Source organism: Aspergillus udagawae (assembly GCF_001078395.1).
Source record: "Aspergillus udagawae IFM 46973 DNA, scaffold_1, whole genome shotgun sequence".
In the NCBI taxonomy this organism is placed as follows: Eukaryota; Fungi; Ascomycota; class Eurotiomycetes; order Eurotiales; family Aspergillaceae; genus Aspergillus; species Aspergillus udagawae.
In genome coordinates, this window is record NW_025091264.1 from 221,735 (window position 1) to 246,435 (window position 24,701).

Here is a 24,701-nt window from a genome sequence, read left to right on the forward strand (position 1 = left end):
TGATATAACTGGTCATTACTACCTTTAGCAGTAGCTCGGCAATGAAGTTCTATCAACAAGAGAAAACACAGACACAACAATATTCTAGAGATTGGACCGTCCTCGTAATTAAGCAAGACCAAACTAAAGATATCTCGGAGAGGATGGCGGGAAGGACAAAAAAGGGTTCGACCGACAAAGACAGTAGGCAAAAGTCAATTTGGACAATACAGGTAGCTGGCAATACAGGGTATAGACTAGGTTTGAAGACGCTTTTACATCGTCGTAACTCGAACCACAATTTTACGCTGTGAGGATCAAACTCTAATTTTGGAGCTAATGCAAGTTACTGACAAGCAAACCAAGCCTAGAGTTTGGAAATCGGAATGACAAACCACAGGTCTTGCCGGGCGCTAATGCAGGCTACTGACCCGGCGCTAATGCAAGTTACTGACAACCGAACCAAGATTAGAGCCTGGAAAGGGGCGTATGACGAACAAGAGTCTTGACTTGGCGCTAATGCAGGTTACTGACAACCAAATCAAGATTGAGTTTAAAACTGGCAAACATGTGGTGTCTGTTCTCTGATAGAATCTTTCAGTGGCGATCCCATCCTGGACCTTTGATTCTACAGAAGGTGTCAATCAATTGGATTATTCCACATACACAATTATGGGGATGGCTCTTGACTGATGGAGCAGATTATAAATCAGAGCTCATACAGGACACTGACCAAGACATCATTAAAGCAGCTCCAGAACCCGGAAGTTTACAACGTACACATATTACGAAGTCGATTCTAAAGGAAAACGGCGAAGGAGCAACTTGGGTCCTCATTTTCTTATCGGGTTTATAACATTATCTGAACTGTCAATATGGCTTCCATTGGGACTATTTTTACGTACCCGTTCAATCCTCGGGTTATGAAGGTATTTCGCTACTTCTCTTGCACTTCTTCCCTGAGGCGATTGACCTGAACGGGATGGATAGGTCCAAGCGGCCGCGGCCCTGAACGGACGTACGGTAGATATTGCGCCGGATTTCGTGATGACCAAAACCAATAAATCACCCGACTTTCTACGCGACTTTCCTCTAGGCAAGGTTCCAACCTTTAGGAGTGTGACCGGTATCAAGCTCTTCGAGTCCGACGCCATTGCGCAGTATGCCGCCGAAAGTGGACCCGCGAGCGTACAGCTGCTGGGCTCCTCCATAGATGAGCGTGCCCAGATTCGTCAATGGACCGGATTCGCTGACCACGAGCTATTCGAGCCCTTGCAGAATATGGTGCTCTGGCGCTACGGCATGGCTCCGTTCGACGAACGTCTCGAAGCAACTTCACTTCAGCGGCTGGAAATCTCACTCGGTATTCTGGAGGGACGTCTTCAGGATCACAAATATCTAGCATCTGGACATATCAGCTTGGCTGATCTTTCCGTCGCGGCGGCGATGTACTGGGGCTTTGGTCAAGTTGTCGATGCGGAAATGCGTTCCAAGTATCCTTTAACTGTGGAATGGTACCTTCGGGTGATCGAACAGGAGGGGGTTAAGCAGGCATTTGGTGAGCCGAACTTCATTGATAAGAGGGTCGTCTCGCCGCAAGGGAATGCTTAGTAGCCGCGACAACGGGCATTAGTCCACGCCAGAGAACGAGGCCTTCTTATGTTAGCCAGTAAATGACACCCAAAATTTCTCAGGCTTATTTTCTACTTTCAAATGATAAAGAAGGGTTGGGAAGGTAGGAGGAAGGACGGGGTTTGGGGGAAGCAGGGAAATTAGCACTTCTGTCTGAACCTCTATAGAGCAGTGACTGGCGGACAGTCAAACTGGAGTAAAATTTTGTTGAAGGAGGGGACAAATGTGAAATACATTGCTTTCGGTGATAGCAAATACTGCAGTAAGCAAGAGAGAGTTTTAATTGTCTAGAAAGATGGACGACGGACGCATCAGCACCCGCAATCCCTACCCAAGATCCACACTGCTCCATGCTTCGGACCTGCTGAGAGCAGGCTTATATCCGCTTATTCCGACCCCTGATTTATTAGCAAACGATCCATGACAAATACAAAAGTTCCTGGCGCGAGATTTACATTTTGTGCGATTACACTATTCGGTCGTGTGGTGCAGACCTAACAAAGCCCAAGAACATAAGGATTCGGAGTCGTGAGCCGTCAATGACCTACGTTCCATTTCCTGTTTTATTCCCAATCTCCCTTTTTCTACTGCCCTCCGTGAGTTTTCAGGAACATCACAGATAATGACGACGACAGTAGCTATCGCAGGGCTCACTGGCAAATTTGCCCGATGCGTAGCCAGCGTGCTGCAGACATATCCGGATGTTTCTATTCGGGGCTTTTGTCGGAGCCCAGAGAAGCTCCCGGAATGCCTAATTTCGGAGACAAATGTTGAGGTCATCAAAGGTGAATTTGATGATGCGTCTGCTGTGCTTGAATTTGTGCGAGGGGCCGACGTGGTCATCTGCTGCTACTTTGGCAGCCCAGAAGTGATGGTGCGGGGACAGAAGTTGCTGGTAGATGCTTGTAAACAGGCAGGCGTCTCTCGATATATTGCCAGTGACTTTGCTGTGGATTACACCAAGATTCCCGCAGGTGCTCTGTTTCCAAAGGAGTCGGCTCGAATCATCAGGGACTACCTCGCTTCAAAGAATGTTGCAGGCGTCCACATCCTGACCGGTGGCCTAATGGAAACATTCTGGAGTGAGTTTTTTGGATGTTGGGATCGCAATACCCAGTCCCTCTCTTTCTGGGGTACGGGCGAGGAGAAATGGGACTTAACAACCTACGAAACAGCAGCTGCTTACACAGCGGCTGTAGCACTAGATAAAAGTGCAGTTGGAGTCTTACGCTGTGAGTTTTAGCACCTCACTAGCCAGTGGCAGTCAATTATATCATGCGTATGCTGACAAGTACAGTTCGCGGCGACCGAAAAAACATGCTGGAGATCAAGGAGATCTTTAATGAGGTGTATCATGCCCCTGTTCATCTTGTGGCATTAGGATCAGTCAAAGAGCTATATAAAGAGGTGCAGGAGCTGTTTAACAACAACCCAGGAGACGTTATGCGCTGGGCACCAAAGTGTGTATCTGAAAGAAGCCTTGCTTTTTGGATTTATACTCATCCTATCTTGCAGATGTTTTGCGTACTGGTGCATTCAACCCGAAGCCCACTTAGGTGATGCGTTGGACAATGATCGTTACCCAAATGTTCAGCCTACAGACCTTAAGAGGTTCTTCCATTCTCACAGGATGGAGGACCTTCACCGTGCAGATCAAAACTGGGATATAGATCTCGTGCAACAAGGCGCTAAATGAGACTGTGTGGGCACCGACATAAAGGCAGCGACGTGTTTTCATGAGATTATCCCAAATATTGTGTCTCCCGATAAATCTCAGCATGTGGATATTTAGTCGCCAAGTGTGGTCCTGTAAGGACTTCAGCCACAATCCGAAGATTTTATTAGGCTAATCTAGGCCCGTACTATAAAAATAAGACCTCTAATCTACATTACGCTGGTAAAATCCTATTAAAACCTTGAATTAGGATAGTAATCAACATACTATGTCCATATCGTACTATCTTCAGCTGGAACTTAAATTAATAGGGTGAGTTGAGGCAAGAATACTATACTATGCACATGGTAGATAATGAAGGATTTGGAACATCGGACAATTCACTCTGAAGTACTCTCAGAAGCAATATAGTTGCAAGTGGCCGTAGAAGCTTCTTCCGCCTTTTCGCATAATGAACCGAGGTGACGATGTAGGACTAGACTGGCTGACCCAATTCCCAAATACATATCCAACTCGCCCAATCCGACTTTGGGTTGGATAGGGGTTGACCCTGACCCAATCCGCATGGATATGGATGACATCTGATCTACATGGATATGGATAACCCATTGGGTGCACATGATGCACATGATCTAAGGCCTTAAGGGACTGATAAGCTTATCTAACCATATCTAGGCCTAGATATGGATATATTCTCATATTTATAGATAGAGAATAGTCATATCTATCTATATATAAGATAAAGTATTAGATTCACTAAGAAAAGTTAGAGTTATAGTTGATTTTACATTTTAGATAATGATGGTTAGGATAGTAGTGGTAGGATATCTATATCTCCGCACACTTTTCATCTTAACCTTAGGGAGTGCCACTACTCCCCTATATAAGGCTATTTTACCTTATATGATAGGTAATATATAATTTTTACATAGTAAATTATTATATTATTAAACAAAATATATGGATATCTTAGTGGTGTAGCTAGAATACTAGAAAAATAGGTAGTAACCTGAATACTAGAGGTCACCTAACTAGATAGTATGGATATATCCATTATCCATAATCCAACCCACATGAATATGAATATGAGGGCGGGTTAGATAGCTAGTGGATTAACCTATAATCCGCATGGGTTGGATTGAACCCCTTGCGGATACATCCAAACCCAATCAACGACCAGTCTATGTAGGACGTCATACAGGTATGTATTACTAATATTTATGGGGCGGCATTTCGGTATGCTTTCCCCACCAGCAGCAATCCAGAGAAGTGCCATTCACATTCATAAAAGAAAATGATCAGCCTCTTTATTGACCATGTCAGCTCAGCGTATCCCACTGCAGCTCATGCCCCAGCAGCTGCATGCTGGGGATAGAGATGATTGGACTGGCATAACCGATCCTAAGGAGAGGAAAAGACTGCAAGATCGAATCAATCAGAGGGCTAGCCGTTGGTCATCCCCCACTCTATTGACCATGAGAAGTCAGCATCACTAACATATAGCAATAATATGCGGCCAAAAGGGCAGCGGAAGAAATCCAGATTTCTACCTTATCCTGCGCCAAGCGCAATCAATACTGCCAATTCGCAGCTCGCTGTGCTTAATCAGAACCAACTTTCACAGAGCAGTCAATTTCCATTACCAGGCAGCATATGCTCCTTTACGGCTTGCAGACCTGACTCGGAGGAAACACGGCAGTTTATTAACCAGTTCTCATCATGGATATCACAGCGCTACCTACAGGGGTGTCTCGATACAGAGCCGCTCCTAAGTGTAGTCCAATTCAATACTACACGGTCACTGGTGGCTAATGCACAGATTCTTGGGTATACATCGCAGCGCATGGGGCCTAGCGCTCGATCCTCATTCACATCACTAAATATTGATGGACCATTCTTCAACACCTTGCCAGCGAGTCTATGGCCCACTGCTCTTCAGCGCAGTGTTCCCCATCATCCGTGGATTGACCTCTTGCCAGTAGAGGAACTTCGTGACAATCTGTTACTTCAAAATGAGACTACGTATGACGCGGGGCAGCTCTGTCGAGATATGCGAGGTTTCCAATCCGTGAGCAGCGGGCACGGTGGTGTGATCGTATGGGGCGACCCGTGGGATCCGCAAGGTTGGGAAGTGACTGAAGCGTTTGCACAGAAGTGGCCTTGGGTAGTTCGTGGCAGTCGTAGCTTGCTTGAATCGACAAACTACTGGCGCAGAAAACGTGGCGAACCCGCTCTTTACTTCCAGGACTATCCGGCAGCTAATTATGGACCTCATCCGCGCGTTCATGAGATTGAGGAGGACTTAGAATCTGTGACTTGACGACGGCATGTGGTTGTCAATATGGACTTTTGTCGCGCATGCTTAACGAATGGCCGTATAAGATTGGTCGGAGTATGTTTGCCCTATCTTCAAAAAGCAATTGGGTTGTGTCACTCATTCGATTGTGTCGTTTAGGTCGCATGTCCTAATATTTCCTTGGTTGTACTCTCTAATCCTATTTACGACAAGTTTCTTTATTTTCTGGATGATACCACCTGGCCTTCAAGTTCTACCTGCTGCTTATCAAATATTTTTTTTTTTCTAAAAAAAGGGGTATTAAAAAAAAAAAAAAAAAATTAATAATGAAAAGAGGGCGACTTCTTAAATCTTGTGGTCTGGTCCGTAATCTTGTACGGACACGGAGTGGGAATGAAAGCGGATCTAATAAGGCGCACTACTGTAAGCGAAACAACCAATCTTCCTTGAGGACTCAGGTGGTGATAGAATTGGCTTATCTGGCTTACTCTTAGACCTGAGGCAATCTGACGTATAACCGAATTCGATGGGATGTTGTCTGACAGCCACTACTCCGCAAAGCTTTCTTAATGATGTGGTCCTTGGGTTATGACTCTGGTCCTGTCAGTAACTTGCATTAGCGCAAACCTAATAACGCACTAGTGTATACTTTAACGCCTATCCTTTGCCTTCCTTTACATAGTAATGAAATCTCATCTGAAGGTACCTTAGACAGTGCCAAACGCGGACTTGTCAGCAAACACTGTTAATCTGTCTGCAGAACAATTCCTGGTTCGGCCTACAGCACCATATTGAAGTACTCAGGTGGAAGGATAGCTGTACTATATAATCTAGATATGGTATATAGTCTAGTTGCAGGCCTAATAAATCCCTAGGCTTCCAAGGATTCCATTACCTTCCTCCAAGGCACGTAAGCAGAAGTATTAGTGAACCATTACCGATCGCCAAATTCTGAAAATGAAAGTAGTGATTAACGATATCCTGATTTTTAAGCAATTGTTTGCACCGAGGGCAAAATATTGAGCCATGGAATGCTCGCGGAGGGCATAACGGCTTAAGTCCGAAGGATAGACTCAAGCTTGATGATTAGAAATCCGTCGCTGATAATTCACTCTTTGCTGGCTCCTATATATTGGAGAGAACATGGAGTGTCCTTCAAGGATCTTCGTTCTTACAACCGAAATATTATTAAGTTATCAGCCCAAGGCTGGCCCTCATATATCCACCTGGCAGCTGTACGTTGGCATTTTGGGATTCTCACCGAGAGAAATATGGAGTCGATGCTAAGACTTGTCCGCGACGCCCCTGCCGGGCAGTTTCTTCGCTGGGCAACAGGGAGCCGACTGTTGCGATACCCCGAGGAAGAGCATGATTTTATTATCCCGGTAAACTACGAATTGGCTCTATCGGAAGCCAGGAAATCCGAGCCACAGACGTTCAATTCCAGCACACTCTCTTCCTCTGATGGTAGAAGCATCGTAAGAGATACAACCACAGATGATATTGAGAGATCCGCAGTCGACGAGGAGCGGACAGAAGAGAAAAGAAATGTCACCTTTGTGCCTTTGGAAACTGAGGACGGCCTGATTGTCATTGACTGGTACACATCAGACGATTCCGAAAACCCTCAAAACTGGCCACAGACCAAGAAATCCTTGGTTGCTTTTATTATTTTCACCTACACATTTATCGTCTATGCCGGATCAGCGATCTATACATCATCGGAGGAGGAGGTAACAACTGTATTCGGGGTTTCGATGACTGCTGCGTCTCTTGGGTTGTCCTTATATGTGCTGGGATATGGAGTCGGTCCTCTTGTGTTCTCGCCCCTTTCGGAAATTCCTTCCATCGGGCGATCACCCGTCTATTGCATCACTATGTTCCTCTTTGTGATCATCTCTATTCCTCTTCCAATGGTGGACAACTTCGCCGGACTTCTTGTTCTTCGGTTCCTGCAAGGATTCTTCGGCAGCCCTTGCCTGGCTACCGGTGGAGCTACAATGCAAGACTTGTACTCACACCTCTATCTCCCCTTCGCACTCAGTGTATGGGTGACAGCCGCATATTGTGGCCCTGCTCTCGGCCCGCTCATTTCCGGCTTTGCCGTAGAGAAGATGGGCTGGCGATGGTCTCTGTGGGAGATACTTTGGGGTGCTGGGCCGGTATTCGCCATCATGGTAGTCTTTCTTCCGGAGACGTCAGCTCCGACTCTTCTACACAAGCGTGCAAAGCGCTTGCGCAAATCACTCGGCACTCAGAACCTGATGTCGCAGTCTGAGATTGAACAGAGGCGACTCAAACCTATGGCTATCGCTGTGGAAGCAATCATCAAACCTTTGCAAATTTCCGTCAAGGATCCGGCAGTGCTGTTTGTCCAGCTGTATACGGCAATCGTCTATGGTATCTATTATTCCGTAGGTCGCACCTCGTGAGAGTGAAGATGTCTTGGGCGCATGGCTAATCTGTTGGAGCAGTTCTTTGAGGTTTTTCCGTTGGTATATCCACCCATTTATGGATTCACCCTCGGCACAATTGGGCTGGTGTTTCTGTGCATTCTTGTGGCGTGTTTGCTCGGCATCGCCTCCTATTTTGCGTATCTCTGGTACTACCTCATCCCCCGCATTGAAAACGGTCGGCCGATGGCGCAAGAGACTCGTCTTGTACCGGCGTTGTTCGGCTGCTTCGGACCTCCTATCGGCTTATTTTTGTTCGGTTGGACCGCAAACAAAGACATTCACTGGATTGTTCCCACGATTGGTATTACTATCTACGCGGGATCGGCGTTCATTGTGCTGCAGTGCGTCTTTGTGTATGTTCCCATGTCGTATCCGATGTACGCCGCGTCTCTTTTTGCAGCCAACGATTTCTTCCGATCTGCTATGGCGTGTGGTTCGATCCTATACGCACGGCCTATGTTCGATAATCTTGGCATTGGACGTGGGATAAGTCTATTGGGTGGGTTAAGCACGCTCGGCATCATTGGTATCTTCCTGTTACACCAATATGGCTCCAAACTCAGGGCAAAATCGAAGTTTGCCGAGTCATAACTCATAGAGCGCTTGATGTGACTCAGAATAGGACCTGAATATAGGGCCAGTTTTTGCCATTCGCAGTAACCCGCGTCCCATGCTGTGTCCGTTATAACTTGTTTCTTTATTCCTTCTTTCGTAGGACTGCGTAGGCACTGTGAGCAAGAAGCTCTAGGCTGTACTCTACTTTGGGCGCCTTACAGACCCCATAGCCAGGGAGGTCAACCAGGGCAGAGCTATACTTCCCAGATAATGAAGCTTGATCAGACCATGAGGGTTCTATCATACGCTAAGCCATGGATAAAGACCAGCACATGGTCCCCCTCTCCATGAGCTCAAGCGAAGGACCATCAGGCTTTTCTGAAACATATCTGTCCATCCAGGGGGATCAGGTTTTGCGCGCTTTGAGACTGACATCTTCCGCTTCTTTCAGTGTGTCTTAAATCGTTGCTGCGAGAATTGAAGCTAATATGTGGCATATTGCACGCAAAGGACGTGAATTTCTGCGGGAATCCTGCATACCACCTGATATTCGTTCGCAGCCAGAGAAAAAAAGGCCCGCCGCCTTTCGTTGACCCCAGACGGCACCTGCTTCCACGGCGGCCATCGACTAGTGGGCATATCAGCTTAACGAAAATGCTCCCCTGAATGGAACAGGAAACATCCGGCATCCGTGGGAGGTTCACGCATAGCGAGAATACATCCCAGCAGAACTACCTGTATCTAAAGTAGCGCCCACTGGCTTTTCTGACCGATAGGGACGTTGTAGGCCCCTACGTGGACTTGCTCAAGCTGTTCAGCTATCATCGGCACCTAACGACCCAGGGCTTCTAAGCGTCCTTGTTTCGGAACAAAGCATTGAGAACCCACTTCAAGAACTTCAGGCTTCTAACGAGGGGCGGGAAATCCATCGAGTAAGTTATACCTACAGCCTAGCCATTTGATTAGGGAATAACTATGTTTATAGAGTGAAGCGAGACCAACAGCAAAGCTCTAGGAACAGAGTGCCAATTGCCGTTGCAACAGTTGTCGCAAACAAGGAATAAGAATTTCCTGGTGCCTTTCGCCCATCCCATCTTTATCTCCCTTTCTTTATATGCACAGCTCTGAAAACTCAACTTTCTCGTTATCGCTCGTTTTGGTGCTGAGCTGATCATCATACTTTGAGATTTCTCTTACTTTCCCTTATTTTTCCCGTACGGTCAGCAGACACTTTTGACCACGCGTCATCTGAGAGAAGCCTATGCCAGCTGTGGCACTGCTACTTGTGAATTATCCATAAGCTTCCCCTGAATATGATAACAATACATCCTTCAAACCCAACTCCAAGATAGATTTGATGGAGCCAGAATTCCCATGTCTGCCTGTTAGGAAGGCTAGAAAATAGGAAAATAGAGTGGGACACTGCTTCGAGACGCGGCGGGTGAACTCCATGGGATGTATGGCTCGGAATCCGGGGACAGTATAGATGTGTTGGCTGTGGATCTTGATTATCAGACCAGTTACAAAGATCCAGCGGATGATTACACTTATTTAATTCAGCAGAGACTCTTGGATAGTATAAGTTTATAACAAGTATGACATTATGTAAATAGCTTTTGCATGTTTGTGCCTTGGTGTTAAGGTCTGGAAACGAAATCTTCAAGCGTATCGACTTGCCCAATCATCATGAATTTCTGTCGATGGCAAGACTCTGGACGATCAGTAGTATATGCGTAAGTACATCCTGCATATCAAACAATGACAAGTCTCTCGATCATGACCGGCACCGGCCCAGCGGGCACTGTCGGGGTCGTCACGGATGAAGTCTAGAAGAAATTCGTCTGGAGGCTCTGGGTAGGGATCTTGCACAAAGGAACCAAAATCACGGTTCGCGATCGTCCCATTTCTGATTTTCTCGGCAATAGTAGGGATATCGGCCGTATTGGGCTTCTCGACCTCTTCAACCTCCTCAATCTCCACCGCAGCGCATTCCTTCGCACTGCCCTTGATCTTCTTATACGCATCAAACGCTTTGCCTGCCGCAGTAACGAAGCCATTGAAATCTGCTTCCTCTTGCATCTTTTTTCGTCAAACACACCTCCGACCTTTATGACTCCGTCAACGATGCCGGCGAGATCACCGGTGAACACGCCGGTCAAGATGCGTCACACCTCCCAAAATGGTAAGAAGTACAGTCCAGCCTCCACCCTTTGGTGTAACTGACTCTTCTCTAAGCTTAATTCCCGAGATATAATCAATGGCACCGGGGGCGGGAATAAGATTAGGAAGTGGTTCTTCGGGGACCCAGGGAGGAAATTTCCCGGGGTGTTGGACTCTGAGAATGGTCTTTCCTGCCGCTTGCCACACGTACTTATACCTGGGATGAATACCGCCGAGATTCAGGTGCCATGCACCAATGTCATTTTCTGGATCTGTTGTGACAAACTTATCGGACAAATCAGGCAGATTGCCCTTGGTCCCATACAGTTGCTTAGGGAAGAGAGTAAGGGTGCGATCCACCAAGTCAACGGCGAGATCGGGATGATACCACTTTTCATGGCCTTCGTATTTTTTGGTGCGCTCGGCGTAATCTGGAAGCAAGCGATGGGTGGTTCTCACGGCAATGAATTGGTTGGTGTCATCTGTCCTCGATTTAACGAACAGACCCACCCAGTGGAGTCCACCATAATGCCCATTAACTTTCACCGCGATAGCTGGGTTGTCCATTTTAGGGCATCGGACTGCCACGAACCGATTATGTTCCCCGCCGTTCTTCCACATTGTAGGAGAACTGATACGCTGTGTATTCACCTTGCCATCTTTCAACGACATGGTTTTCTTCTCTGGAGATGTTGTACCAACGGGGCTTTGAGTTTGTCCGGACCCGCGTTTCCCCTCCAATCGCAATTTCCATCTCAGCGTGGTTCAGATGGACGTAAAATAATCAATAGTCCTCTTTGGCTTGATTGAAATGTTCAGACCTGTCGCTGTGCACACGATCAATGACATAGGGCCCGCCATTAGTGATCTGGGTGACGTGAGTCATCAGCTTCTCATTGTAAAGTGGGATGTCGGTGCCATCTTTTGACTCAAGTTTCACATCCATGATGTAATCAGTAAACCAGCTCGCGCTTGCAGGCTCAATGATGGGTTTATTATTACCCACATTCGTGGTGCCCGTTGCCTCAGCGGACGTGGGATAGGACGACATATGGAGAAGAAGTTTTGGTTAAAGGGGAGCTTCTAAATTGTGTGGAGTGAATTAGTTCAGACATGAAATGGAGAACAGACCTATATGTAGTAGTGCGCACCCGCTAGCGGTGATAATAGATGGTGTCCCTCGGTTCCCACTGCATGCTGCTGCCTCGGGGAATGAGACTTGTTATGACACGTCAGAGAAAGCCAACTCATCAGCAAACTTCCCTGTACGAGTAGATTGGCTATCACTTATTCACCAGAATTTCCAGCCCTACATAGTGTGCAAAGCGGACACTGCGCGCCGTCGCTTTATAGACCGTGATCTTATCACAAGCGCTTCAGCTAGCTACTGTCCCGATCCCAGCATTATGGTTGGGCACCCGAACATGAGGGTGGAGGGTAAAATTAATTTTATACCTTTGCCACGCACTACCTCTTCGCTCATTGCTGATTATATCATTGTATCCGGATCTGGCCAAGTTGCGTTGGAATATGCGGAACTTGACTGCCTATACGCGCTTCTCAAACAGAATGTTAATCTCAAGGTAACCGAGTCCAAAAGTCTCCGGAAGTCCGAAATAACACCATACAAGACACAAAATGCTGGTCCCAATAAAGAAAAAGCACGATTTTCCCTTCCACTTCTACGCAATTGGATTTAGTATGCGAGGGGTGACCGTGTTTGTAATTATACTTGTCATGTTGTATACTACACGCCCGACGATAATGGTCTTGAGTCGGAGTCGTGTGGATGGAACCTCCGCGACTAACATATAACAGACCGGCCCCAAGGTCATCTGATAAACAAACGTTAAGGCAATGACGAACGACCCAAGCATCCATGAATGGGTTTGTGCCTCAGGCATTATGCTGACCCAGAAAGCTGCTATTAGTATGACTGACGAAAGAGAATCGCCGGAAAGATAGAGCCGACGGCGCCCAACCCACGGCAATAGGGCCCAATACATGACATTAGCGCAGATTGCCAACCAATACATTCTTACCACAAGGTTAAAGGCAGTGCGTACTTGAAAAGCGGCCTGCTCGTAGAAGTATGCGGCGTAGAATGTGAGAGTCGAGCCACACGCCTATTGTATGACCCAGACCATGGTAGTGATATTGGTTCGCCGTAGGTTCACGCCTCCCAAGCATTTGCGATAGGATATGTTGCTATTTCTGAGATATCTTCAACCTTGTCAGTATGTCTCATCATTGCCACCATCTCATCCACACTTAGCGCCCCGGCGCCTGGTCTTGTAAGCCACAGAAGGGACATGTAAGCCTCCTCTGGCCTTTCTTGCTGGATCAGCCACCCTGCAGTGCATTACTTAGTTACCTGAATTAAAATGCGTAGTTGAAAAGGAAGTTCCACTCACAGGGACTCTGGTGCAAATACAACGCCCGTTAAGACTAGGGTGATAAAAGCCCACTGCAGTGCGCAGGGGACAAGTTATGCCCATTCGGATTCTGTACCGACCAAGGCGCGGATCACAAAAGCACCACAAATTTGTCCTATTACCCACCACAGGTTGATATAACTGAGAAGATGGCCTCGGAGTACAACCAGCATTAGCTCGGTGCGTACAACACTAAAAAGGTCTGGAAAACACCCCATGGAATCCCTTTGCTGAGAGTTACACAAATAGTCATCAACAGCCATCTGAGACATACCGTATAGTATGTGCATAACTAACAGCGTTCTCAATGTTCCTAGTGAAGACTGCCAGAAAGATAAAAGCACTCAGCATAGATAGCGCTGTATTCAGGGTGTGGTGGTGGTCGAAGTGGTCCGCACGCAATCCATTACTGATCGGACTGATGATGACGCTGACCCGAGTACTGTTGATAAGAGCAGCCTGCCAGACTGGATAAAACTGATATGATGGCTGCTGCTTGGGTTCTGGTGAGCCTGCCGCCAGTCTCCACGTTAATGGCGATGCGATCGTCTTCAAGTTCCTCTGGACTTGACTTGGAGGGTACTTCAATGTTCATGTTCCCAGTTATTCCACCCTGCCAGATGAAGCCGAGTCCCGGATGGATATGAAGAATTTGGCCGAGATAAAGCCCCAGTATGGGAACGTAATGCTGCCAAGTACGGCGGAAATCTGGGAGCTTTTCAGGTCGACGCATTTTGAATTAATGAACTGGTTCCTTAATTCCTCTCTTAATGTTACCACCCCCTTCATATGCACCGTGCACAAGGCGCGGAAGTTTGGGTGAAACCGTGTTGATGATTCTTACGATGCCTGGATCCGGACCTTGCAGTCTTATGAGAACGCTAGAGTCCTCTCCAACCATCACCAGTTCCATGGCAATTGATCAGCACTACATATCCTCGTCGAAGGACCAACAGGTTGACACGCAAATGCAGAGAAAGCAAAGGCGATCTGCCTACATACTATTTCTATTTGACTATGAGAATCCTGCCGGAATATATGAGAAATAGAGCTTTGGATGCTGTATTGTCTGGCGAACTCCACAAAGTAAATCACAAACAAAAAAGCAATTGGGCCCCGTTCAGCGTGATATCATTTCAAATTTTGCTATACCAACCGTCACATAGAGTAATTTCCAATAATCAGAATCCATTTTAAATCGAATAACGCCAATCGTGGTCTAGAATGTGATCATGCAAGCATAACAGGGTCTCGGCCGCATTGAGCAAGAACCCATCACATGTTTGGCAGTATTAGCCTGCAGTCATGACACATTGACTGAGTGCATTGGCAGCAGCCCTTTCAGCAGTCACCCTAATCTGCGCACAGTAGTTGATGAGTCCTTGCACACGATGGTCGGGCTGGGCTGCATTTCGCGAAACGTATCTCAATACTGCCCAGTAGTTCAAGGTCTGAGTATGCAGTTGCTCTGCGGGGCCCCTTTCTTTTCTTTTCTTTTCTTTTCTTTTCTTTTCTTTTCTTTTCTTTTTTTGTTGGATGATCGCGGACAGGATTATAAAGGCAATATTGGAGCTGATCGACAATGTGAGTGTACTGTCCTTGATCCGATACCAAAACATCACGAACAGTCCATTGAGTCCCACTAGATGTGTAGCCATGTACTTGGGGACAGAGCATCGGAATCGCCGGATCGTGTTTCCTATTGGAACTCAATCATGCAGGAATGTGGAGTGATCTGCACGCAGACATTAATCCAGGCAATTAAGGGGTGGGCGGTGGAAATTAATTTTTGAGCATTGTAATGTGTAGCTGAGAAGAAATGAACGAGCTGAAAGACAGAATCAGCAAGGGATAGAATTTGCATCGGAAAAAAGCATACTTACTTGAGTAAGATACAATCCTGGGATCAGAACTCTAGTTTCACATTGCTGCAATTTTGCAATTCAATTGAAAGACGCCATCGCCCCAATTATGGCTGCTCATTTGCCTCCCGGGGGCAATAGTCGGATCAGGGATATGCAAGCCACCTTTCTCTTTTTCAGTCAAGATCCCAGAAGGCGTGGATAAGCGGTACCTAGCATTCAGTGACCAACAATGGCACCGAGAAAGCCCGATCCTTGACTGACAGCCGCAGCGTCATACAACGACAGCAGATTTTGAGCACCCTATATAAGGTGATTGCGCTACTGTTTACCTGCAGAGACACAGCGGCAAGTTGCTCTCACACCCTGTATCTCACTGCAAAATGACCCAGTCCTTCTCCGTCTATTCCTTTATTCTCTGCCTCATTCTCTCCATTACACGCCCTACTCATGCCATAAACGGGGCCCCCGAGGCTCCTGCGGATGCCGCGCCATTTGCCGTCGCTCTGTATAGGTCCGACGGCAACTTCCAGAGATGCGGTGGCGTGCTGATCAGCCCCTATTCGGTCGTCACGGCAGCCTCGTGCATTCAAAATCAATCCCCAGAAACTCTGCTGGCCCATGTTGGCAGCAACAACCGCACCACCAGCGATGGAATGCGAAGCCTGGCCGCCATCACCCAGCATCCTGACTATGACATCGACACCCGGGACTCTGACCTAGCGATTCTGACTCTGAGTGAGCCCGCGTACGACGTCACATTTGCTGTTATCAACGATTTCTCCACCAGCATCGGTGCCAATCTGACCGTGTACGGCTGGGGTTTCACAAACTACTCCATCGGAATTTTCCCGGACAACATCCACGAGCTCCCTACTGTCGGGGTCACCCGGGAAAAGTGCAGATCCGAGTGGAAGGGCATCCATACGATCTCGGACCGTATGGTGTGTGATCAGCCACCGACCGAGAAGGCGGCCTGGCTGGGCGACAAGGGAGGACCGCTTGTGAACAATGAGGACGGCACCGTCGTTGGCCTGGTCAGTTTCAGCATCTACGACACTGATCTGAGGAAGGCTTTACCCGATGTCTACACGGATGTGGGATACTTCAGGGGGTGGATCATGGAGAATGCCGTCTTCTAAGGTGATTTGTATTGCATGTGGTCCCTGTGTTGGACTTTGCCTATAAAGCATGACGCTATCATTCATTGTAGCCACTATGTGATAGAAAGACATTTATTTCATTTCTCTTTCTTTTTTTTCTTGATTTTTTTTTTTTTTTAAATAAAAAGAAGAAGGGCTCTGTCAACTCATGTGTATAGTATTCTAGTCGCCGATCTTTCATCTGCTCCTGCATGTCTGATCGAACCAAAACTGAGGACCTTGATGATAGCATTCTGTAAGGATGAGCAAAGCTAAGGAGGACAATATCTTCATTTGGCAGGAGTAGTTTCCGAGTCTCAAAAAATGGCCCAATATGGTACGCTATGGGCTTGTAATAAAAGACTGTAAATGTACATGCATATGCAGATACTAACTTCATGTATGGATGACCTGCAAATGCGGTGCGCATCCCAAAATTGGGTCGACATTTTGAACATACTGACAGAGGTAAAATATCCCTTGTCACCTGTATCCGTAATCCATACATTATGTATGCAAAAGAGCGGTAGCACAACTGAAAAGAACGTGGATGGTAGCTGGCCACAAAATTCTCCGTGGAAAGACCAGCTCTTCTCCTTGTATAAACCCAAACCCCCAACCCCTCCGCTTTTGACATCTGCATCGTGCTGTCTCGGTTCGATAGTCTCAGGGCTTTCTATTCATTCCTCACATTAATTGGCAAGGATATACAAGATGGCTCGGGATATACCGTCATCCTCTACCTCTCCTTCCAGTGGGATTAAGGTGATTGTTGTGGGATTGGGGCTGGCTGGCCTTACCACGGCCATTGAATGTCATCGAAAGGGCCATTCGGTGATAGTGTTGGAAAGGATCACGCAGTTAAAACATGACGGTATGAAACATTGCTCAGCCTATTCATTTCTACACCTCAACTAACGGATTAGCCGGCGATGGAATTGCCATTGGTCCAAATGCAGTACGAATCATCCGACAATGGGGTTCGGAGGTGGTCGCCGAGATCGACCGCACTCGATGTGACGCGACGCACGCCGATATGATGGACCATTGTGACAAGTTCATTGCCCGCAATGAGCTTCCCGGCAAGGGGCAGCAGTTTGTGACCAACCGGGCCAAGCTGGTGTCTATCCTTTACGAGCATGCGAAAGGACTAGGGATTGACATACGGTTCGGCGCTCAAGTGACCGAATACTGGGAGACCAGCGATGAGGCTGGTGTCATCGTGAATGGAGAGGACAGGCTGGCCGCAAACTGCGTTGTGTGCGCCGATGGAGTTAATGGCATGTCGCGGCAATTTATCACGGGTGAAAAGGTGGACCGGACACGCAAGGAGACGGGGTGGGCAACGTTCCGCGCTCATATCGATACTAACAGCGAACCATTCGCCAGCGATCCCGAGGCACAGTGGGTGCTAAAGGGGACCAGCGAGCAGGACCAAGCGTACGCATGGTTTGGTGAGGGAGTCAACATGGCCATGCTGACCATGGGACGGGGCAAGGACTTGGTCTGGATGACCACACACTGGGACTGCTATGGGGCCGAGGAGACCTGGAGTGGAGGAGGTGGGCACGCCAAATTGGCGGATGCAATGGCAGCCATTGATCACTGGCCCGGAAAGGAGAGAATTCAAGCAGTGATCAGACATACCCAACCCAGCAAACTGGTGAACCATCCGTTGGTCTATCGGCCCCCGCTGAAGACATGGATTTCCCCCGGTGGTCGAGCGATTCTCATTGGCGATGCGGCGCATCCCTATTTCCCAGTCGTTGGACAGGGAGGCAGTCAAGGAATGGAGGATGGGGCAGTCATTGCCGTGACTCTTGCCCTAGCTGGAAAAGACCAGGTTCCTCTGGGTTTACGAGCGGCCGAAAAGATCAGGTACCCGCGGGCCAGTGTGATTCAGCTGGGCAGTTCGGCTCTTCAAGAGGCGCTTTTACGGCCAGACTGGGAGACGGTGGCCAAAGATCCGGATCTGTTCCGCTTCCCAAATCCAGATTGGGTCTTTAACCATGACTGCCAGGAGTATACCCATCTAGTGTTTGAGACTGTGGTTCAGGCAATCCAGACGGGCAGCGAATATATCCCATCAAACATTCCCGTTGATGGAGTGTATCGGGTGGAAAACACATACAATGTGGAAGCGTAGCTAGTTGCATAAATTCCATACGATCTGACATTAGTACCATTACCATCTCCTTCGATTACTCCCCCCGCCTGGCTGTTGAGGGTCAGCTGCATGTTTGCAGGATCAAACTGCCTCGGTTCAGCTCAGCCATCTTCAGCAGACCAAGTCCCACTCTCATACGAGATTGGAAAAGTAGAATATCCTGGCTCGCCTGCACTCACTGTGCGTGTGCATAAGCTTGCAAATAGCATCAGCCAACGTTGCATTGGAACGGCGGCGGAGTACCCTTGCATATGCATGTCTCAGCTATGACTGCCTCGGGTAGCACTGAACGAGATCTACTTGGATTACAGTCCCCTCGATGACTTCATAGTTTGATTGCTATAATCTAATGCAGTCATGGATATTACTTGTGACATATCGACGGGACAATACCAGAATTTGGACACCTCAATTTTGTACCGCAATATTGCTTTGTCTCATGCTAAACTATTGAACCTAGTCTCCGATCAGCCAGCCCAAATGGCACAAAAAGTACAACGTAAATCCTAGTTAATGGCTGCTGATCATGTCATCTGGTGGGGTCGTCGAGTATCAGGGATCAGATTTAACTAATCCTTATATAATTTTATTCTTTTTTATTATGTCATAATATTCTTCCCTCACTCTCATCTTTACTGTCCCTCATCCCTCCCTCCTTTCGTGTATCATTGAATATCCAGCCACGCCAAATCGATTCTCTCGCACGCAATATCGGACATCTTTGACCATGACTCGAGACGCACCCACTGGTATCACAGTGATAATTGTGGGTCTGGGGATTGCCGGACTCAGCGCCGCCATTGAATGCCATCGGCAGGGCCATACGGTGATTGGACTGGAAAGGAAGCGCGATGCGCATCAATTAGGCATGACTCTCATTCTTACAAGCTGCCTCTGACAGCACGAAGCTTACACTACCAAATCTGGGCGTAGGCGACATAATTGGCCTCAGTGGAAACGGGCTCAATGTCCTCTCGCGCTGGTCGCCCACAGAGGACTCAATCGTCTCCCGTCTTGCGGCTGTTGGCAGCGAACTAAGCTCGGTCGAAGTGTACAGCGACGCGGGTGAATGCAAGCATGTCATACCTTTCGGCGCCGATGATCCGGCCCAAGGACTGTTTCTGCGTCGGTCCGATTTAGTAAATGAAATGTATCGGCATGCCACAGTCGATTTGGGTCTGGATCTGAGATTCGGAGTGACCGTAGATGAGTACTGGGAAACAGAGACCGCAGCCGGTGTGAGTATCAATGGTAAGGAAAAGATTACTGGGCACTGCATCATTGCGGCAGACGGCTTGTATAGCAAAGCTAGGGCCATCATCACGGGTGAAGAGCCCCTTGAAGATGCCGCGGCTCTCTTGCAGACGGGAGGAGCAATCTTCCGATCCAACTTCGATGCCAGTGAGGTAGCCAACGACCCCGATGCACGTTGGGTGCTGGAGGGCACTTCGGAGCATGATCGTCATGAAATCTACTTTGGTCGGGACGTCACAGTTCTCGTCGGAACGATCGGCAAGGGGAAGTATGTCTGGTGGAACTGTCCTCATCGGGTGTGTATCCCGTTTCATATGCAGAAACCCACAATATAACACTTGCCTAGGATGCGAGCAAGGCCACTGAGAACTGGGTGCAAGCAGCCTCTGTGGACCCTGTTCTTGCATACATTCAGGATTGGCCGATAGCGAGAAAGCTGAGTGCAGTGATCTCCAAGACACCTCAAGGGAAATGTTTCAACCATGCCCTCGTTACTCGAAAGCCATTGGGCACATGGGTGTCTCAGCAGGGCCGAATGATTCTCATCGGAGATGCAGCTCACCCGTTTCTGCCGCATACCGGACAGGGCGCCAATCAGTCCATCGAAGATGCAGCCGTGGTTGCCATCTGTCTTCGGCTATCGTCCCTGGCAAAGGGAGAAAGTGAGGGCGATGGCGTCCCACTCGCTCTGCGGGCTATGGAAAAGTTGAGGTAAATAATACTCTGACCAAACGTGAAACCGCCCTGCTGACCAACATCGGCAGACATAAACGGGTCTCGGTCATCCAGCAAGGCTCTATCGAGGCTCAAGAAGTCAGCCTCGAGGCCGATCTAGACCAAAACGCATCCAGTGATCGCTTCAACGCGATCGCACGTCCAGCCTGGATCCACTGCTATGATTGTGTCAGCCATACCCATGAAGAATTTGATCGTGTGGTGGAAGCAGTGAGGAACGGCACTGAGTACATCCCAACGAACGTTCCAGTGGATGGCAAATTCCATGCAGAGGATGATTATAGGCTGGCCACGGGAGTTTCTGAATAGCCAGTGAATAGTTTTTCAACCTTGACATTGCGATGAATTTGGGTTGGACTCTAATAAATTTCTTGAGTTTTTCAATACTACTAGCTATCCATGTATTAAATCCATAGTATCAGGGTTATTGGATGAAGATGCTCCCTCGAATACTTTTATCCTCGCTGGGCATGTTGAGGAGAAATGTAGGTGTCTAGTTGAACAGTAAGTTTGCATCAAAGTATATATTTCAATTGTGGCTACTTTGTAAAGGGCAGGGTAGATTTCAACAGTTATTTTAGGTATCTAATGAACAGGATAAATCTTTAAATCGTGACTGATTTAACTCTTCAGAAAAGCATGGACTTCCTCTGTATATGCTAAATAACATGTATGTATATATATTTTACCAGCTGGGATTGATTGCGTGTTTCTTGATAGAACAATAAATATATTGTCTACTCTCAGCAGAGTAATCCGGACAAGCTCATATTTAACCGACCCGTCTTTCTCTAATCCCACTTGATCTCTGACAGCAACGCATTGGGTTTCTCGATAAACTGGGTTAGAGCCGATGCCAGCCTACCCACCAGCATATCCGCAATGCCGTAAGCCAGTCGTACCTCCGGCCCCAGGATAGCGACATGCAACGAATCCTTCGTCGGAACCAATTGGATCTGTACGTCTTCCAGACGGCCGTGAAAAACCCATCGATGCTCAAACACATGGCCATCCACCACCACAGGGGGCACAGCTGAAGTGTTCTCAACCACGAGTAGGTGACTGAATTGGGTTGTGTGCTTGGGCCACAAAGGAACGCAGTGGGGAACAAGATCAGGCAGCTCAGAGGTCTCGAATGGAAGCCGAGTAATATATTGCTCCTGGGAGTGATGCAGGAGGTCCTGTACGGTCGCTCCTTCGTGCTCAGGAATTATTATCCGCATGGGAGTCTCTGCCGCGGTGCAACCGGTGATGTTCTCCACGTCCTCCAGCAAGGGAAGGGTGCGGCCTTCGATAAACTCGCCGAATACGAGATCACCCTGACCAGTATAGTTGGCAAGAACAAAGGCCCAAGCAGCGCGGAACGCAGACGCCATGGTGATGCCGGTTGGAGGAGTTGAAGTTGCCTGGATTGGTCTCATGACGTACACCATGCCGATATGATCGTCGGGAAGGGCAGCCGACGAGGCATCAGTGAACTCGGGCTGGCTCATGTGGGAACCTTGCAGGAACTTTGACCAGAACTCCACTGTTGCCTGTGACTTGTTGTGTTGCACACGACGGATCATGTAGTCGGAGAACTGCCGCTCCTGTGCAGACAGCGCGCGGTTCTCCATGGCAGCCATAAAGTCGTTGAAAATGACGCCGAGAGTCATGGCATCAAATTGCGCGTGGGTGGTCCGGATAACGAGTGCACTGCTACCATCGTGATTGCTATTGATCCGCGTCAACTGCCACCAGCAACGGCCGTCAAGGACCGGCTCAGCATCCTTGTTGCAGAAGTCGGTTGCAAACTCTTGAGCCGGCTGGTCACATTGCTGAATGGGAATCGTGCTGTGAGGACGGCGCAGAAAGCCTTGATAAACGTGGCCGAGATGAGAGATATAGACCGACCGAAGGCAGATGTGTCTCTCCTGAACCAGGCCCCATGCAGCGTCTAGTCGGGAGTGATCGAGGCCGGAAATATCCAGAACGATATGAACACACTTCAGACCGGCAGACTTCTGCTGGAAGGCTGTCATTGGTAGGAAGCCTGGGTATTCGACCTCATCCATCTGTATCCGAGCTTTGGACAGAAGCTGAGCCGTGAGGGATGGCCCCATCTGTTCAGACTCTGGTGTCTGTGAGGTGATCGATGCTTGCTGAATAGTACCCTGCAGAACGGCTGCAATGGAGCGCACGGTGGGGTATTTGAATACCGCGCCAGAGGGCAGGTCTGTATAACCTATCTTACGCATACTGGCCGCAAGGCGGAGGGCATCCAGAGAGCTACCCCCGAGGTCGAAGAAATTATCCTGTACACCAATCCCTGCAACCGCGATTTTCAGGCTTGCTGCCCACAGTGTCAGCAGGACTTCCTCGAGTTCCGTCGATGGCTGGTCTTGAGAGGTCTCGAGCATGCTACTAAACTTTCTCCTCTCAGTCGGTGAAAGCTCAGCGGCAGCCGTGCGAATGTATCGGCGGTCTGTCTTTCCGGACGGCAACATGACGAGGTGGGAGAGGAGGAGGAACTCGGATGGGACCATATACGAGGGGAGAACAGTCCGGAGAGAAGCTTGTGCGTTTCGTGCGGCCTGAGCAAATTGCTCGTCCGGTACTAGAAAGAGGTCGTCCTGGACGGAGTCATTTCCGATGACGGTCATGTCTTGCGAACGGCTCACGAATGCAATAAGGTTGGGCTCACGATTCAGAGCCGTCACAAGGTCCACGATGACAGCGTGCGGTGGAGCAAAATGGCGTCGCAGCTGGTCCTCAACTTCTCCCAGCTCCAGTCGCTGTCCATGCAACTTCACCTGCGTGTCCTTACGGCCCAGGAATTGCATGGATCCGTTATTGGTATCGTAGTGTACGAGATCGCCGGTCTTATAGAAGGATCCATAAGATTCCCGACCGAAACCACGGACCCAGGCGGGCGCATCAATAAAAGAGGCCTTATTCCTCGCCGGACAGCCAAAGTATCCTCGTCCGACGGTGTGTCCCTGGATAATCAATTCTCCAACCTCCCCGAGCGGTAGCAGTCGATCGTGATTCTCCGGGTCCACCACCCATGGAATAACCCCGGTTGAATATCCAATGTTGTTTGGGTGCGCCTCTGTCATGGCTGAGTTGAGGATGTTGATACACCCAGCCTCGGCAGGGCTGTAACCATTGTGCAGATGGACATGGGAGAACCAGCGGCGCACATCCTCCGAAGATACGGGCTCGCCACACAGCATCACTGTTTGCAGCAGCGGAAGATGCTGTGGCTCCAGCAGGCGGCTCACTGAGGGCGTCATCATGGCCAACGACACTTGATACTGGTCAAGGGCGCGGGTCAGGTCGCCCTTTCTCTCCTCCTCGGAGGGAATGCAGATACATGCCCCAAATACGAAGGGAAGTAGGTGCTCAAAGGTTGCCAGGTCGAAGGAGTTGGACGAGAACTGTAGAGTTCGGGATTCCTTGGTCATTCCCAATTGCTGGCCACAGGCCACGGCGCATGTTACCAGGGCACGATGTTCCATGATGAAGCCCTTGGGTTTCCCGGTCGAGCCGGATGTGAAGACGCTGTATAGTGCGCTGTTGGGCCGGTGGACGGATACCAGAGGCTCGGAAGAAGGCTCGGGTATGTGCTCCTCATCCACAACGACTATGTGAGAGCTGATCTTGGCTGCCAGACCAGCAGTGGTGGTTGATGACAGCACCATCTGGGCCGTGGACTCAGCAAAGATGCTACGTAAGCGGTCCACGGGCAGAGTTGGATCCCACAACATGATTGCACCCCCGGCTTTGAGCACTGCATGTATGGCAACGACAATGTACTTGGACTTTTCAAACAGAAGGGCCACCAAGACTTCAGTGGTCACGCCTTGACGACGCAGCTCATGCGCCAAAGCAGTCGAGAGCCTGTCCAGCTCTCTATAAGTGTAAGTGCCATCACAGGCACAGACAGCTAGAGCATCGGGCCGCTCTAGAACATGGGATAGAAAGATCTCATCAACTGTGCGCTCAACAGGATGCGATGTTGCGTTGATCCAGGTGTTCCGAGGTATGAACTGCTCAGGAGCTCTATCCTCCAGAGGGATCTCAGTGACGGTAGTTGAGACATCTGCTGCCGTCTTATCGAAGTGGCTTTTTAGTGGATGGGGCTCAAACATGTTTACAGAATTGATGTGTATAGCAAGTCAAATGCGAAGCATAACCGTCTAGAGGAATAGTATGGGATACACAGTCAATATTAGGGATTAGAATCTACTCGAACACAATCAGAACTAGGCCGGCATCCTGCGACTACTTCACTTGATTGTTTCAAGAACCTCAGTGCGTTCCTCCCTAATCTAGTCCTGAGCATTTGCTTACCTCGTTCGATCCGTCACT

General features: G+C 48.6%; 10 protein-coding genes across 10 annotated transcripts; 7 read left to right on the forward strand and 3 right to left on the reverse strand.

Annotated features, from left to right (window-relative positions):
- Positions 1–854: 854 nt before the first annotated feature.
- Positions 855–1,590, forward strand: Aud_000057 (glutathione S-transferase family protein; the record flags this gene model as incomplete). Its single annotated transcript, XM_043285574.1, has 2 exons — positions 855–908; positions 970–1,590. 2 exons carry the CDS (start codon positions 855–857, stop codon positions 1,588–1,590), a joined length of 675 nt encoding a protein of 224 aa, XP_043141509.1.
- A 643-nt stretch (positions 1,591–2,233) lies between these two features.
- Positions 2,234–3,307, forward strand: Aud_000058 (uncharacterized protein; the record flags this gene model as incomplete). Its single annotated transcript, XM_043285575.1, has 3 exons — positions 2,234–2,843; positions 2,909–3,071; positions 3,127–3,307. 3 exons carry the CDS (start codon positions 2,234–2,236, stop codon positions 3,305–3,307), a joined length of 954 nt encoding a protein of 317 aa, XP_043141510.1.
- Positions 3,308–5,129: 1,822 nt separating this feature from the next.
- Aud_000059 (DUF3425 domain-containing protein) lies at positions 5,130–5,606 on the forward strand (the record flags this gene model as incomplete). The annotated part of the gene is made up of 1 exon (XM_043285576.1): positions 5,130–5,606. One exon carries the CDS (start codon positions 5,130–5,132, stop codon positions 5,604–5,606), a length of 477 nt encoding a protein of 158 aa, XP_043141511.1.
- Positions 5,607–6,853: 1,247 nt separating this feature from the next.
- On the forward strand, positions 6,854–8,629 carry Aud_000060 (MFS transporter; the record flags this gene model as incomplete). Its single annotated transcript, XM_043285577.1, has 2 exons — positions 6,854–7,996; positions 8,057–8,629. The coding sequence occupies 2 exons, from the start codon at positions 6,854–6,856 to the stop codon at positions 8,627–8,629; spliced, it is 1,716 nt and encodes a 571-aa protein (XP_043141512.1).
- A 1,683-nt stretch (positions 8,630–10,312) lies between these two features.
- On the reverse strand, positions 10,313–11,804 carry Aud_000061 (uncharacterized protein; the record flags this gene model as incomplete). The annotated part of the gene is made up of 3 exons (XM_043285578.1): positions 10,313–10,672; positions 10,787–11,507; positions 11,575–11,804. The coding sequence occupies 3 exons, from the start codon at positions 11,802–11,804 to the stop codon at positions 10,313–10,315; spliced, it is 1,311 nt and encodes a 436-aa protein (XP_043141513.1).
- A 1,790-nt stretch (positions 11,805–13,594) lies between these two features.
- Positions 13,595–13,921, reverse strand: Aud_000062 (uncharacterized protein; the record flags this gene model as incomplete). The annotated part of the gene is made up of 1 exon (XM_043285579.1): positions 13,595–13,921. One exon carries the CDS (start codon positions 13,919–13,921, stop codon positions 13,595–13,597), a length of 327 nt encoding a protein of 108 aa, XP_043141514.1.
- A 1,512-nt stretch (positions 13,922–15,433) lies between these two features.
- Aud_000063 (S1 family peptidase) lies at positions 15,434–16,192 on the forward strand (the record flags this gene model as incomplete). The annotated part of the gene is made up of 1 exon (XM_043285580.1): positions 15,434–16,192. The coding sequence occupies one exon, from the start codon at positions 15,434–15,436 to the stop codon at positions 16,190–16,192; it is 759 nt and encodes a 252-aa protein (XP_043141515.1).
- A 714-nt stretch (positions 16,193–16,906) lies between these two features.
- Aud_000064 (FAD-dependent oxidoreductase) lies at positions 16,907–18,338 on the forward strand (the record flags this gene model as incomplete). Its single annotated transcript, XM_043285581.1, has 2 exons — positions 16,907–17,066; positions 17,119–18,338. 2 exons carry the CDS (start codon positions 16,907–16,909, stop codon positions 18,336–18,338), a joined length of 1,380 nt encoding a protein of 459 aa, XP_043141516.1.
- A 748-nt stretch (positions 18,339–19,086) lies between these two features.
- Positions 19,087–20,657, forward strand: Aud_000065 (FAD-dependent oxidoreductase; the record flags this gene model as incomplete). The annotated part of the gene is made up of 4 exons (XM_043285582.1): positions 19,087–19,185; positions 19,268–19,909; positions 19,960–20,324; positions 20,378–20,657. 4 exons carry the CDS (start codon positions 19,087–19,089, stop codon positions 20,655–20,657), a joined length of 1,386 nt encoding a protein of 461 aa, XP_043141517.1.
- Positions 20,658–21,139: 482 nt separating this feature from the next.
- On the reverse strand, positions 21,140–24,481 carry nrps11 (nonribosomal peptide synthetase fmqC; the record flags this gene model as incomplete). The annotated part of the gene is made up of 1 exon (XM_043285583.1): positions 21,140–24,481. The coding sequence occupies one exon, from the start codon at positions 24,479–24,481 to the stop codon at positions 21,140–21,142; it is 3,342 nt and encodes a 1,113-aa protein (XP_043141518.1).
- Between the last annotated feature and the right edge of the window lie 220 nt (positions 24,482–24,701).